General features: G+C 45.1%; 1 protein-coding gene across 1 annotated transcript in view; it reads left to right on the forward strand.

Moving 5' to 3' along the window:
* The window catches only part of PPL (periplakin), a 119,929-nt gene that overhangs the window by 65,999 nt on the left and 37,859 nt on the right, over positions 1–16,071 (forward strand). Inside the window, exon 2 of the mRNA XM_063935028.1 lies at positions 13,701–13,800. Within this exon, the coding sequence (XP_063791098.1) occupies positions 13,701–13,800 (100 nt within the window). The remainder of the gene's footprint in view (positions 1–13,700; positions 13,801–16,071) is intronic.

Genomic DNA, 16,071 nt, shown 5'->3' on the forward strand with positions numbered 1-16,071 from the left:
CAACCAACGCCCAGTCAAGCAAGCTGCAGTCCTGTGCACCCTCCAGGTTGTAGATGACAGACGTCCCTTCCCTGCCACCTGTATTGTGTATTATATATATCATGCTGGGCCTAGCAGTGCGGCCTCAGTCTCAGTACTTCTTATAAGGAAAGATTTGTTTCCATGTAAATGTTCAGATGGATTTGCATTACTCTATGTAAATCAGCCCCCAAAACATGAGGTCACCAGTCATGCTGTTTAACTAACGCTCTTTCTTTGGGGTGGTTCATATCCCTTTTCCTTTGCACTCATACATTGGTGGGAGTCCCTAGGACAGGCCCCCTCTGTTTGTTCAATATTGCATGGTCCTGGTGCTATTGTATTCGTCCAATCAGGAGGGGGCAGTATTCAGTCCCTGCATAAGATCCCTCCCACCCTGCAGGTGACACCCTATCGTCACAAATGACAGGGCTGATGCGGCTCTGAGTGTACACTCAATTGCCTGGCGTATTTTCAGTGAGTTTGCACTGCGTACCTTACTGCTTTGGCATAATGGGCATCTATTCATGAAGGAGTGAAAAGTGTGGAGAAGTGAGCCAGTGGAGAAGTCGCCCATGGCAACCAATCGGCATTGAAGTAACATTTATCATTTGCATGCTATACAATTGTACGGAGCAGCTGGTTGGTTACCATGGGTAACTTCTCCACAGGCTCACTTCTCCACTCTTTTCACTGCTTCATGAATAGACCCCAATATGTGCATATTCTGCTTCTAACGCTGCGTCAGCCCCTATGTCACGTACTGGAGGGTCCTAGAAGAACTGGGCACAAGAGGGGTTGCCAGTGTGTCAGAGTGTGGGATATGGTTGGTGAAGCCTCCTCCACAGCCAGAGATGGGCAGCCCCTTTAAGCTGTATATTTACTAAAGTGTGGGTTTACAGACGTAGAGATGTTTCCCATATAGCAACCAGATTCTTGCTATTTTGTTCTAATAGGTGATACATAAACGATAAGTAGAATCTGATTTGTTATGGGCAACATCTCTACTTCTTTAAACCTGCACTTTAGTAAATATACTCAATACGACTCCAATTAATCAGGAGCAGGAATACTGTGAGTATAAACATTTATAATAGGTTACTTTTCACTTGGGATATAGAATGGCACTGACATTGAAAAGTGTATTTTCTTGTGATAATAGAGCTGAATGCTGATGTTAGGGTTACAGGGGTCTATTTACTAAGCCTAAGTGGAGAGAGATAAAGTACCAGACAATCAGCTCCTAACTGCCATGCCAAGGCTGTGATTGAAAACTGACAGTTATCAGCTGGTTGGTTGGTGCTTTGGAGGACATTTACTAAGCAGTTATAAGAGCGGAGAAGTGAGCCAGTGGAGAAGTGGCCCCATCAACCAATCAGCAGCTCTGTATCATTTTATAGTATGCAAATTAGAGATGTTACTTCAGTTCTGATTGGTTGCCATGGGCAACTTCTCCACTGGCTCACTTCTCTGCTCTTATCACTGCTTAGTAAATGTCCCCCAATCTCTCTCCACGCACTGATGCATAAGCCCCGTAGACTGTATTAAAGGCATATTGTATAATATGAAAAGCCTCTATCAATAATTGAGAGTCTACAGCGTGACAAGGTCTCTCAGCAGACGGCAAATATTTGTGCACCCATTCTCTCAGAGATAAACCTGTGTGGTGTGAAATATAGTACACTGACGGAAGAATGCTACCGTAGTGTTCCTTATAGGCAGAGACATGGGGACCTTGACAAAATGAGGAGCTATTGTGTGTGGGGGCTGCCCCACTAACTGTGTGAAAAAGGCCCTGACCGACTCTGTAACTAAACCACAACATGACCAGATGGCGACATAAGAAAATTAAATGACCGAGGAATAAAAGAAAGCAGAGTATTTATAATTAGTAAACTGATAAGATCGGGACAGACAGTACGTACATTGAATGTATATTTGTTGCTTAAATTGCCTTTAATGAGGCAAACAACAAAATAATGCAGTAATAATTTGTGAGTAATTGTGGAACCCGAAGGGCAGTACCATTAATACCTGACAATCTTTCCGATGGAGTATTAGCAGGTATAGTCCTGAATATTTATAGCATAATGTGCTGAGCAGGTCCCAACCTGCTGTAGATGACACAATTCCATCGCTGAGCTTTAAAATCACCTCCAGAGCAGCCCTGACAGTGATACTGTCCATTAATTAGCTTATCCATCGCTCATGACAACTGAGGGGCTCATCTAGTAAAGGCGAGATATTATCCCACCTGAGGTAACGTTATACTGCTCTCACTCACTTCAACCCACAGATTTTGGTGCAGTTTTCCTTGTCCTAGCTACATATGTTGATACATGCCAGCTGTGCCATGTTTATTGTAAATAGAGGTGTAGGCCACCCACACACTATCATTGCCCTTTTACACTGGTGGTGGATGGTGGAGAGGGGGAACCAGTTACGGAGATTGCGTGCACCCCCCCCCCCCCTTCCCCCCTTCCCCACTACACCTCCATCAGATTTTCAACCGGAGCTATGAGAGGAACATTGGAACCTTTGTAAAAACGTGGCATCCACGTGGCTCCGACACTGTCCCATCCACTAAAACCACTTTGGTTGCTAACCATCAATGGTTGATGGCCATCCCTACTATTGATTCCTCCAATTGTGCAGACATATAGTACATGTTACAATGGGTTGGGTATGGTTGACCAGCGCTTATGATCCCTCCGGTCACCATACCAATGCCTGCGATCCAAGGGATTAGAATGCTGGCGGGGAAGGGTGGGCGGAGGGGGAGCACAAGGAAGCCCCCTGCGGGTTCGGTGGCTCACCACAGGTTCTATTCCCACTCTGGGTGTCGTGGACATCCACGAGTGGGAATAGTCCCTGTTAGTCGGTGTGCCGACTGTCTAGATTTTGAGGGGGCGGGATGTAGGCGTCTGCATTGTGACCGGCGTGCCCCTGACTGCCGGTCACATAACTACATCCCGTTACAATACATATGTGCATACTTGCCTGCTCTCCCCGGACGGCCGGGAGGCTCCCGAAAATCGGGTGGCCCTCACAATAGCTTTATACCTCAGAAATTATTATTATTATTATTCTCTATTGGAGATACTGCCACCCAGGGCAGGTAGCAACCGTTTCCAGCCTGATTTACCGGCCTGGAGAAGACTGGAACAGCCAAAGAGCAGCTTCAAGGATGTGTAAACCTTAAAGGAGGCTAGAAATTCCTCAGATAATTTTCTTTTTCTGTGTGTTTTGTAACGTGTATTAAAATGTGCTCCCTGCAGCAATTTTGAAACCGTCTCTCATGTCCCTCTGTTCTGCAGATTATTACAGGTTTCGGCAAGTACTGGTATCTAAGGCCTTTCAATAAAACCGTTGCGGCACTGCAGAGGGTAATAGGCCAAGGTATTTAGTCTGCGTTCCTCATTGTCATTTTACCCTATGTTGTTTCACTTCAGCATACAGTCAGCTTTTATGCTTTTGTTCGGTGGCTGCACACCCCAAATCAGTACACAATACACATTAGTGCAGCCACAAATTGGAATTGCCCAGCGGAAATTATGACTTCTTTGTGAGGTAACCTACCTATCTCCCATTTAGTAATGATTTCTTGGTGTAATTACGTGCGTTTTAATAGACTAAATAAGAAAAAACAAAATTGGGAGTGCTGACCACTGTGTGGATCATACCTCTGTGTCATAGTGCTAGTTACTATTGATAACTGGTTAACCCACAAAATGGCTGCCTCCACTATGTAATGGGTCCACTTCATGGAGCCTCTTTTAAGAGGGTCAAGCTCCAAAAAGTAACATCCCTTATACCTACAAATTGCAGCCATTTTCACCATTTTCAATGTATTTTCGGGGCTATTTATGATGGGGGAGATGATATCACACTACATATATATATATATATATATATATATATATATATATTGTCCACATGCTTCCTTCTAAGTCTTTGTTTTATGTTGTATGTTTATGTTTTTTATGCGGCATTTTTGATGTTTTAGGTTTGGGAAATCTCGATTCTCTTTCACCAGTAATAATATTATTAGAATGATACAGATGTTGTTTCATTATTAATTTACGTCTGAACTCCACAACCGCTCATTAGTTTTGCCTTTAATCTGAAACGATTTGCAGTTGGGTGTTTGTATTCTGTGGTGTCAGCGTCACACCCACGCTGTCTGACTATCCTTCTGTAAACAGCCCCCCTCCGGCTGCCCTCTATTATCTCACATGCTGTACTCAATGAGGTTTATCTGTTTCTCTTCCAATTGTAATAGCAGAACAGGGAAATATCTGTCAATGAAATGATGGATTTAACCACATGTTATAAAATTCAGTAACTAGAACAGCAAAGAGTTTCACGTACGAGTCCAAAAATATCCTAGAAGGTGCCAGGAGTCATTTTTACAAATTTACTGAAGTAAAGTCTTATCATTCTGATAAAGCTATGCGGTCATGGTGTGTCGACACCAAGTATCATGGCCGGTTCTAGAACTTGTAGCGCTGAGGGCGAATGTTTCCTGTGTTTCTCCCCCCACCCCATTAAAAACAGGGACAGTGCACGGAAGGCACAAGGCAAAAATATAGGGTCGTGGCTTCATGGGAAAGGGATGTGGCCACAGAATAGTACCAATTCACATTACACCACACAGGAGTGTCCGTCAGTCACATTACACCACACAGTAGTGCCCCTTATACACATAATACTATGTTAGAGTCCCTTACACGCATTACACCACACAGTAGTACCCAGGGCCGGTTCTGGCGCTCTGTGCGCCCTGGGCAGCAATAGGGGCGTTGCTTCGTACAGGGGGCGTGGTAATTTACGCCCCCTGTACAGACTGAAATGATGTGCGGTGCGCGATGACGTCATCGCGCACCGCACAGCAAAGGTCCTCTCCACGAAGGGAAACTAGACACGTAGCTTCTAGTTCCCTTCGTGGAGAGGACCTTTGCTGTGCGGTGCGCGATGACGTCATCGCGCACCGCACAGTAAAGGACCTCTCCACGAAGGGAAACTAGACGCGTACCCGTCTAGTTTCCCTTCACAGCGGCAGCGGGGGGACAGCGGCCAGCAGCAGCAGAGGGGCAGCGGGGGGCACACAGCAGCAGCAGATCTTGCCCTGGTGCGGCGCCCTCCGGATGGCACCCTGCGCCCTCCGGAAGGCGGCGCCCCGGGCAAAAGTCCTGCTTGCCCGTGGCAAGATCCGCTACTGGTAGTACCCCTTGTACACATTATGCCATGTTAGAGTCCCTTACACGCATTACATCACAGAAGAGCAGAGCCCATTATACAAATGAAGCCATGTAGAGCCCCTTATACATGTTGCGCCAGGTAGAGCCCCTTATACACATTGCGCCAGGTAGAGCTACTGTACTTATGCTCATTGCGCCAGCTAGAGACCCTTATACACATTGCACCAGGTAGAGCCTTTTATACACATTATGCTAGGTAGAGCCCTTTATACACATTATGCCAGGTAGAGCCACTTGAGAGAGAGTGAGTGAGTGAGTGAGAGTGTCATCCGCTGCCTGTGTCACCATCATTCACGAGCTCTCGGGATGCAGTAATTGGTTCCCCGGCTCCCGATGAAGCAATGAAGCAGTAGGTCCCCCGGCAAGGTACCTCCTCTCCTTTGATGTCCTTGGGAGTCCCACAGCCGCATCGGATTTAGGGGGTAATTCAGAGGTGATTGCAGCAACAAATTTGTTAGCAGTTGGGCAAAACCATGTGCAGTGCAGGTGTGGCAGATAAAACATTTGCAGAGAGAGTTAGATTTGGGTGGGTTATTTTGTTTCTGTGCAGGGTAAATACTGGCTGCTTTATTTTTACACTGCCATTTAGATTTCAGTTTGAATTTGAACACACAGCACCCAAATCTAACTCTCTCTGCACATGTTATATCTGCCCCTCCTGCAGTGCACATGGTTTTGCCCATCTGCTAACAAATTTGCTGCGGCGATCAACTCTGAATTAGTCCCCTAGTCCTCTCACCAGAGGCAAAGCTGCTTGGAAATCAGTAGCGGTATGCGGCCAGAGCGGGGTGGGGTTCGGGAAGTGGGAGGTGGCCAACGGTGCAGGCAACAGGGGGCCATATGCAAATCAGATGGCGCTGCTGGGGTGAATGCAGCCGCGTCCTCAGGCCGCAGCGCCCCTAGCGGACACCTTGCTAGCCCACACCTAAAACCGCCAGCACAGTACATCGACGGTACAATGCCTACACCAGTATGCGGACGCATTGTAGTGCTCATTAAAGCATTTTAACCAGCCATTAATTATCTTCTGATTTTTTTTTTCTTAAAAAAAAACAAAAAACAAAATAATAACTGAACACGAAGAAAACGTTCTGCTGGCTGTAATAGTCTTATAATATACAGTGAGGGATCTGTTATGTGATGCATATCAATTATTTAGGATAGCTAGGGAGGAATGCTGTCTAGTTGCACCAAATGCCCTGTTAACGTTGAGCTCTCTGATGCCCAGTTTCATGTGTTTAAACACCCTTTATCTACAGTGATTTCCCCATAAACATTCCTGGCGCATGAGTAAGAATTTAGTTCTGTTTCCTTGATCTGAGATTGGACATCTGTCAAATCCCTGAGTCCTTGCCAAGTCTATATAAACTGCCAAAGGTGAACAGTGGACACTTCAGCCAAAAATCCCAGAACAGCTTTGAATGTTGTTTTTTTTTTAAATAATAATAATAATTATTATTGTTAAAGGTAAATAATATTTATATATATATATATATATTTTTCATGACATATAACATGTAATGTAATAGTCTTTCAACCTAAATATTATTATTACGTGGCATGGCAGTTATAAATGATTTTCTTATAAGCAGGGCTGCCATCAGGGGGGGACTGCCGGGACTGGAGTCCTGGGCCCAGACAGAGAGGGGGGCCCCCCAGCTCACACTGCTCGCCGACCCGGGCTAATCCAAAAGTTTGCCGGGCCAACTGCAGTGCTCCCAGAATTTGGAACGCAAACAGGAAGCCGCTTGAAAGGAGCGGAGCAGTGGCTAATGGAATAAATCACCCCCCTCCCCGCCGTCCAGATCCCGAGACATCCAGCATGGGAGCCTTGTAGTTTGGGTGGAAGGGGGCCTGCCTATTTTGTCAGTCCTGGGCCTAACACTTTTTGATGGCAGCCCTGCATACAGGTATTGTCGAGATTCTACATGCAGTAGGGAACGAGTGTAAAATTAATTCAAGACAAACATGTTTTGTGGGCTATCAATTTACTAGACAGTGGCAAAATCACCAGTATTGTATTGGCCCACTGGGATAACGGGGAATGCCTCCTGGTCGCAGCTGTCCGAGGGTGCTGACCTATTCCCTACACATACATGGGTGTGGGATGGAGATTGTTGGGAAGTGGGCAGTTAAGTGCTAGTCACACAGTCTGTGGCCTGGCTACGCAATCTTACACGGTTACGTCTTCTCCATAGATCGGCCACTGCTTCCCCTGCCCCTTTTACCTCAGGCCGACACTGGACCTCACTGGAGCACTGCATCAATTAGCGATATCTAGTTTCTAGTGAATGAATGGGATATATTCTCAAACATGGCATTGCCCCACAGCCCCAGTATTCTCTACCCATTCTGTCACGGCACTCTCATTAAGTTTGCTGCATCTTCAAATTGGCTTCATCCACTTTGTGTATGTGACAGGTGCCCTTTGGATTACAGATGCTGTACAAAATTTAGGAGGACACAAGGCTGTAGCAAACAAGACTGATCAATGCATTCCACAGATACTGGTGTCAGCCGGGGTGTGATTTATAGGGTTGGGTGGAATTGCAGAAATGATTATTGAGAAGACTAAAGGAACAGGATAAATTGGTCTAACATGAAATATAAACCCTACACAGAAACCTCTCCATACATTGGTCTATGCGTCTATACTGAATACTACACTACATGCTGAATCATTCTGCAACATTAGAATGCAGGAACTAGTGACATTGATGAGGCATGAGGTGCCTATTGCCTCAGTCCCTGGATCACTCAATCACACCCAGACTGCAGAAGTGCCCTGGTACAGCACTGCTGCCCACTTTACAGGAAGATCAGATCAGATGGGATTCCAGGAGAGTGGCCTACCAACTACCCCAGGGTCGGATTAATGTTTGTGGGGATCTCAGGGCAACTAACTTGTGGGGGCCCACAAACACTGGTGATGTTATAAAAAAGTATAATGTGTAATTACTCCCAGCACCACAAATGTGATAAACTCATTGTGGTGCCCCCAGTTCACATTATACCACACAGAAACCCCCTTTAACATATGCCACAGTAACACATGCCTCCTCCCATGCTGGTAATGTATATATACTAGAGATGAGCGCCTGAAATTTTTCGGGTTTTGTGTTTTGGTTTTGGGTTCGGTTCCGCGGCCGTGTTTTGGGTTCGAACGCGTTTTGGCAAAACCTCACCGAATTATTTTTGTCGGATTCGGGTGTGTTTTGGATTCGGGTGTTTTTTTCCAAAAACACTAAAAAAACAGCTTAAATCATAGAATTTGGGGGTCATTTTGATCCCAAAGTATTATTAACCTCAAAAACCATAATTTACACTCATTTTCAGTCTATTCTGAATACCTCACACCTCACAATATTATTTTTAGTCCTAAAATTTGCACCGAGGTCGCTGTGTGAGTAAGATAAGCGACCCTAGTGGCCGACACAAACACCGGGCCCATCTAGGAGTGGCACTGCAGTGTCACGCAGGATGTCCCTTCCAAAAAACCCTCCCCAAACAGCACATGACGCAAAGAAAAAAAGAGGCGCAATGAGGTAGCTGTGTGAGTAAGATTAGCGACCCTAGTGGCCGACACAAACACCGGGCCCATCTAGGAGTGGCATTTTTGTTCTCCATATTTTAATAGGCACAACTAAAAGGCACCTCAGGTAAACAATGGAGATGGATGGATTGGATACTAGTATACAATTATGGACGGGCTGCCGAGTGCCGACACAGAGGTAGCCACAGCCGTGAACTACCGCACTGTACTGTGTCTGCTGCTAATATATAGACTGGTTGATAAAGAGATAGTATACTCGTAACTAGTATGTATGTATAAAGAAAGAAAAAAAAACCACGGTTAGGTGGTATATACAATTATGGACGGGCTGCCGAGTGCCGACACAGAGGTAGCCACAGCCGTGAACTACCGCACTGTACTGTGTCTGCTGCTAATATATAGACTGGTTGATAAAGAGATAGTATACTCGTAACTAGTATGTATGTATAAAGAAAGAAAAAAAAACCACGGTTAGGTCACTGGTATATACAATTATGGACGGGCTGCCGAGTGCCGACACAGAGGTAGCCACAGCCGTGAACTACCGCACTGTACTGTGTCTGCTGCTAATATATAGACTGGTTGATAAAGAGATAGTATACTCGTAACTAGTATGTATGTATAAAGAAAGAAAAAAAAACCACGGTTAGGTCACTGGTATATACAATTATGGACGGGCTGCCGAGTGCCGACACAGAGGTAGCCACAGCCGTGAACTACCGCACTGTACTGTGTCTGCTGCTAATATATAGACTGGTTGATAAAGAGATAGTATACTCGTAACTAGTATGTATGTATAAAGAAAGAAAAAAAAACCACGGTTAGGTGGTATATACAATTATGGACGGGCTGCCGAGTGCCGACACAGAGGTAGCCACAGCCGTGAACTACCGCACTGTACTGTGTCTGCTGCTAATATATAGACTGGTTGATAAAGAGATAGTATACTCGTAACTAGTATGTATGTATAAAGAAAGAAAAAAAAACCACGGTTAGGTCACTGGTATATACAATTATGGACGGGCTGCCGAGTGCCGACACAGAGGTAGCCACAGCCGTGAACTACCGCACTGTACACTGGTTGATAAAGAGATAGTAGTATACTCGTAACAACTAGTATGACTGACTATGACGGTATAAAGAATGAAAAAAAAACCACGGTTAGGTGGTATATATTATAATACAATTATGGATGGACGGACTGCCTGCCGAGTGCCGACACAGAGGTAGCCACAGCCGTGAACTACCGCACTGTACACTGGTTGATAAAGAGATAGTAGTATACTCGTAACAACTAGTATGACTGACTATGACGGTATAAAGAATGAAAAAAAAACCACGGTTAGGTGGTATATATTATAATACAATTATGGATGGACGGACTGCCTGCCGACTGCCGACACAGAGGTAGCCACAGCCGTGAACTACCGCACTGTACACTGGTTGATAAAGAGATAGTAGTATACTCGTAACAACTAGTATGACACTATGACGGTATAAAGAATGAAAAAAAAACCACGGTTAGGTGGTATATAATTATACAATTATGGATGGACGGACTGCCTGCCGAGTGCCGACTGCCGACACAGAGGTAGCCACAGCCGTGAACTACCGCACTGTACTGTGTCTGCTGCTAATATAGACTGGTTGATAAAGAGATAGTATACAACAATATACTACTATACTGGTGGTCAGGCACTGGTCACCACTAGTCACACTGGCAGTGGCACTCCTGCAGCAAAAGTGTGCACTGTTTAATTTTAAATTAATATAATATTATGTACTCCTGGCTCCTGCTATAACAACCTGCAGTGCTCCCCAGTCTCCCCCACAATTATTATAAGCTTTTATACATTGATGTGCAGCACACTGGGCTGAGCTGAGTGCACACAGACTGAGTCACACTGTGTGACTGCTGTGTATCGTTTTTTTCAGGCAGAGAACGGATATAGCAGAGAACGGATATATTAAATAAAAGTTAACTTAACAACAACTGCACTGGTCACTGTGGTAAACTCTGTCTGCACAATCTCTCTCTCTCTCTCTCTCTTCTAATCTATTCTAATGGAGAGGACGCCAGCCACGTCCTCTCCCTATCAATCTCAATGCACGTGTGAAAATGGCGGCGACGCGCGGCTCCTTATATAGAATCCGAGTCTCGCGAGAATCCGACAGCGTCATGATGACGTTCGGGCGCGCTCGGGTTAACCGAGCAAGGCGGGAAGATCCGAGTCGCTCGGACCCGTGAAAAAAAAAGTGAAGTTCGTGCGGGTTCGGATTCAAAGAAACCGAACCCGCTCATCTCTAATATATACGTGGCAGCCCGTGGAGGGCCGCCCACTGTCACCCTGTTGTTAATCCCGCACTGGACTCCTATATATATATATATATATATATATATATATATATATATATATATATATATAAAATGGAAGCACTCAGCTGTCTTCTTATATGCAGATTTTCAATTAGATCATCATATCATGGCAGTTCACATCAACGTTTCGGTCCTAATGTGGACCTTGGTCAAGATCTTGGATTTTGACCAAGGTCCACATTAGGACTGAAACGTTGACGTGAACTGCCATGATATGATGATCTAATTAAAAATCTGCATATAAGAAGACTGGTGAGTGCTCCCACTTAATACAGATATATTGGCATGGTGACCACAGGGTTTCCTTCATTGAATGGCACCCTGGCAAGTGATTTTCAATTACGCGAGTGTGGACCAACTGGTTGCTTTATATATATTATAAATACATACATACACATACTAGCGCCCCACCCTGGCTTCACACGTGAGCTGACTTGCTTTACTAAAATCATCACTGCACAGCTCCCTTTTGTCATAGATGAATGTTTCATACACCTAAACCTTCTTTGACAAATGCTCTATAGAATGATGAAAACTGCAACAAAAACCGTTCAGTGGTTTCTCGAGATTAGCCCTACCAGAGACTTTATTTTATACTATGTAGAGATACAGGCAGGTGCCACATACTTTGTGGGCCACATAGCAAAATATGAAGGGCCCCCAGTGCTTTAAATGTAGCAGCGAATTTGGTAAAAACACACCGCGCCTTAGCCATAACTCGCATGTCATCAAATTGCACTTTAAACTTTTTAAATTGTGTGCCGGAGTGATCTATGGCCCCTTCTACTATTACAGTAGCTCCACCCATTATTCCCTGAGACACGCCCAGGAGCATGGAAGGTGGTCAGTAATATAGGTGTACTGTGCATTCTGTTATATGTGTCCATGCCATGGGTGCTATAATTGAGGCTCTTGCTACTGGTAGTGCTAGCTGTGCCCAGTGTCGAACTGGGGCATGTTGGGCCCACCGGGGGAATGCAGTGGTAGGGGCCCATGTTTAGGGGTGTGGTCAGTCTGCTGAGGGTGTGTGGCCTGACACCTCATTGGTTTGACTAACCATTAGAGAGTGCAATGTCTGGGCCCCTTCATAAATATGTACTGTAAATTCAGCTACTGCATGCATGATAATGTGCCAGATTAATAACAGATTAATAACAGCAATGCACCATACCTCCCAACTGTCCCGATTTTCGCGGGACAGTCCCATTTTTTGGGGACTGTCCCGCTGTCCCACCCGCGGGCCACAGTGTCCCGCGGTGGGGGGGTCAGTTGGGAGGCTCTGTCAATCGCTGCTCTGCTTAGCAGAGCAGCGGTGAATAGACGCTGTGCGCATGCGCACAGCGTCTATTCAGTGGAGTCAGAGGGAGAGGGAGCATGCCAGCGGCTCACAGAGCGCTGGGCATGCCCCCTCAGTGACGAAAACGGGGGCGTGGCTCACGATCGCGGGTCCTCCCGCTACGCCCCCTTTCCATAGGACACGCCCCCTTTTCGGGAGCGCGCGAGTGTCCCGCTCCACAAGTAAAGAAAGTTGGGAGGTATGATGCACTGTAGAAAATACACCATAGTACAGTATATGGTAACATATGTATAATGTGTAATTCAAGTGCACAGTCTGGAACCTGATCCTTAGAGCAGGAGGTGGGGCCCCCAGGCAGTGGGGCCCACCGGTGGTTTTCCCTGTACCCCTGTGGGCCAGTTCAGGCCTGGCTATGCCTTACATTGTTTCATCATGCCAGGCAGGGAAGCAGCACATGTATGTCACATGGCTTCGACACAGGCTGGAGACATTATTCCTCTGCGTAGGAGGATAGAGAGAATAGAAAGGGTGGAATTCAATTATTAACTCCACATCCCCCTAATTATATTATTTACCGCAGTCAGGGACAACAACATAATTTACTTGTTGCTGTGCCAGCCTGACAACGATGGAGCAACAGCCATTCCTTTAGATCGTAAGCTCTTGGGGCCAGTCACTCTCACAAGCCACACAGCTTGTGAGATGATAAGCTGTCTGCCACCTCTGCAGCTGATTGTTTGCTGTATGTGTAGCTTCTCTACAAATGGCATTGGGATGAGTAAAAATAATCAGTAACAGCTTTCATTGCATATGATGGGATACAGCGGACGGCATCAATAATAAATAGCCACTTTTCTCATGGGAAGCTCTAAGGACGGAGAGTCCTGTGTAATAGGTAAACAGCTCATTGTGCAGAGCTGGGCTGGGACACATGCACGTTGCTCCAGCCTGATCCCTTGGCTTTGGAACACGCATAGTTTGGAAAGCAATACAAAAGACCGGATGAGTCACCAGCTAATGAGCTGGCAAGGTGCCCTGTCCATGCTCTCCCTTGGCACACAGCTGTGTTCTGGAGCACAGCCGGCCCAGGGGTGGGAACCCAGAGGGGTGGGCGAGAGCTGGAAGCTCTGGCTGCTGAGTGAGGACTATGTTGTGCCTGTCTGATGTCAGTTCTCCTTCTCTCTCTCCTTACAGGGTCTCCAACAAGGAACTGTCCGAGCTCATCGACCGACTCCAGAAAAATGCCGACCAGGTGGAACGGAACGTGGTGGACGTCGATTCTAAGCTGCAGAAGGTACTTGATGCTCCAGATCACATTGGGGAGGATGACAGGGGGGGGTGCTTCTAAATCCCTGTAATAAGGGACAATTTGTTTTCTGACATATATGAGATACAGAACTTCTTTATTTGCACAGCTGTCTGTGTAAACAATTTTTAATAAATATCCCTAGGTCAGGTGCAAACTTTTTATCGGTGCAATCCATTATATTACTTAATACCCAGACTGGGCGGCCGGTGCAAACTGGCGACATGTCCCAGGTAACCTCACCTGCTCTCAATCAGTCACAGACTCTGTTTTACTGTAGATATGACCCAGACCCCTACTTTACGGGCGAGTCAGCCACCATTGATTAGTCCCAGTTGGCAAGTAATGACCCATGCTGTGCCTGTCTCTAACCTCTCTTAGGGGGAGATTTACCAAAGCTTGGAGAGAGATAGAGCAGAGAGAGATAAACTACCAACCGATTCACTCATAAATGCCATCTTTCACACACACACACACACACACACACACACACACACACACACACACACACACACACACACGCTATAACATAGCAGTTAGGAGCTGATTGGATAGTAATTTACCTCTCTCCACTTTATCTCTCTCCAAACTATGATAACTCTCCCCCTAAATGTGAACATGGGATGTAATGTTTTACCAGAGACTACAGGGTAAATTTACTAAAACAGAGAATTGGTGATGTTGCCTATAGCAACCAATCAGATTCTATCTATTATCTCCTAGAAGCAGCTAGATAAATGTTAAGTAGAATCTGATTGGTTGCTATAAGCAACATCACCGGTTCTAAAAGAAAACTCCCACCTTAGTAAATTTACCCCCTGGAGTCTAATCACAGCCCCACATGCCCATGTGCATTCAATGGTTTATCTTCATAAAGTGATTCCATTAGAAGGGATCTTAGACTCAGCATATGTGCCTGATTAAGTTACTACATCTACAGTAGCACTCAAAATGTCTTACGAGAAAAGATTGTTCACTGGGATATGCCCAATAGTTGTGGTTTGTATTGTTCTGTGTGTGCATATTGTTCAATGAAAACTAATGATGTTTAAAAAAAAAAAGAAAGAAAAAGAAAAATAACTTTGCACACTCGAACATACACATCTATAATCACACAAAAAAGATACAGCCTTTCGGAGCTGGGACGGAATGTCAGGGTCTGACAGACACCAATGACCATATACACAGCCAGCTGCCACTGTAACATCACATTTAACGCCCCATCAAATGTTAATCCGGATTTGAAGCCTTTATGGACTGATCTGAGCTGCAGTTTGCAGCTAGTTAGGTTTAAAGTAGCCTAATTGTATGTGAAAATATCCATCACCTTAATACAGACAATGTATTCCTCAGTTAAGCCTCAGATTTATAGTTGACAAGTTGTAAGGGGTCTATGTTGAAAGATTTAATTGTAACTGTAATATATATATATATATGCGTATGTAAGTGTGAGGAGATTCAACATGTGCATTCTCAGTTGTTGGGATGTGCCACAAATAGGAAGCTCATTGTAAATGACTACAACATTTTGGTGGAACTGCCATGGGCGCAATTCTGGGTACCCCCTTCCTCCTTCAAGGACCCTACATTCCCCAATGTATAACTGTATACAGAATAATACAACCGCTAGTGTGAAATGCGTGACTAGTACTGGGGAACAAGGTACTAATATTAATATTAAAAAATGTTAAAATGTGTGTATTATAAGGATATACAAAACTTGCCCCCTAAGGCAGTGGATTCCAAGCTTTTTTGAATCACGGCGCCCTAGAATATCAGAATTTTTTTCACGGCACCCCTAGGCCAAAAATTTCTTATTGAGAAATTTAGAAAGAAATATTACATTAAGTAGATCACGTTTATATGTCATCCTTAAGGTCAGTTGTGTGGTGAGGGACAAGATTTGCTTCTGTTTGACCACATATTTTATGACTGGCAGCCACCAGCACTGGTTTTGACTATAATATTGACCATGAATAATTTGAATTGGTCCTGGACCACCAACCCAGGGCACCCCTGCAAGTGTCCCGAGGCACCCCAGGGAGCCACGGCACACAGTTTGGGAGCCTCTGCCCTAAGGTAAACTATTATGCATGCCAGAGGTGACCCCAGAGTAACTGTTAGTAACCTTTAGTTAAATAGCGCCAACATATTAAACAGAACAGACTATGTATAATCACTGGATTTTATAATCTATATATAATAAGAATTTACTTACCGATAATTCTATTTCTCAGAGTCCGTAGTGGATGCTGGGGT

The sequence above is a fragment of the Pseudophryne corroboree genome, chromosome 7, assembly GCF_028390025.1.
Source record: "Pseudophryne corroboree isolate aPseCor3 chromosome 7, aPseCor3.hap2, whole genome shotgun sequence".
NCBI lineage: Eukaryota > Metazoa > Chordata > Amphibia > Anura > Myobatrachidae > Pseudophryne > Pseudophryne corroboree.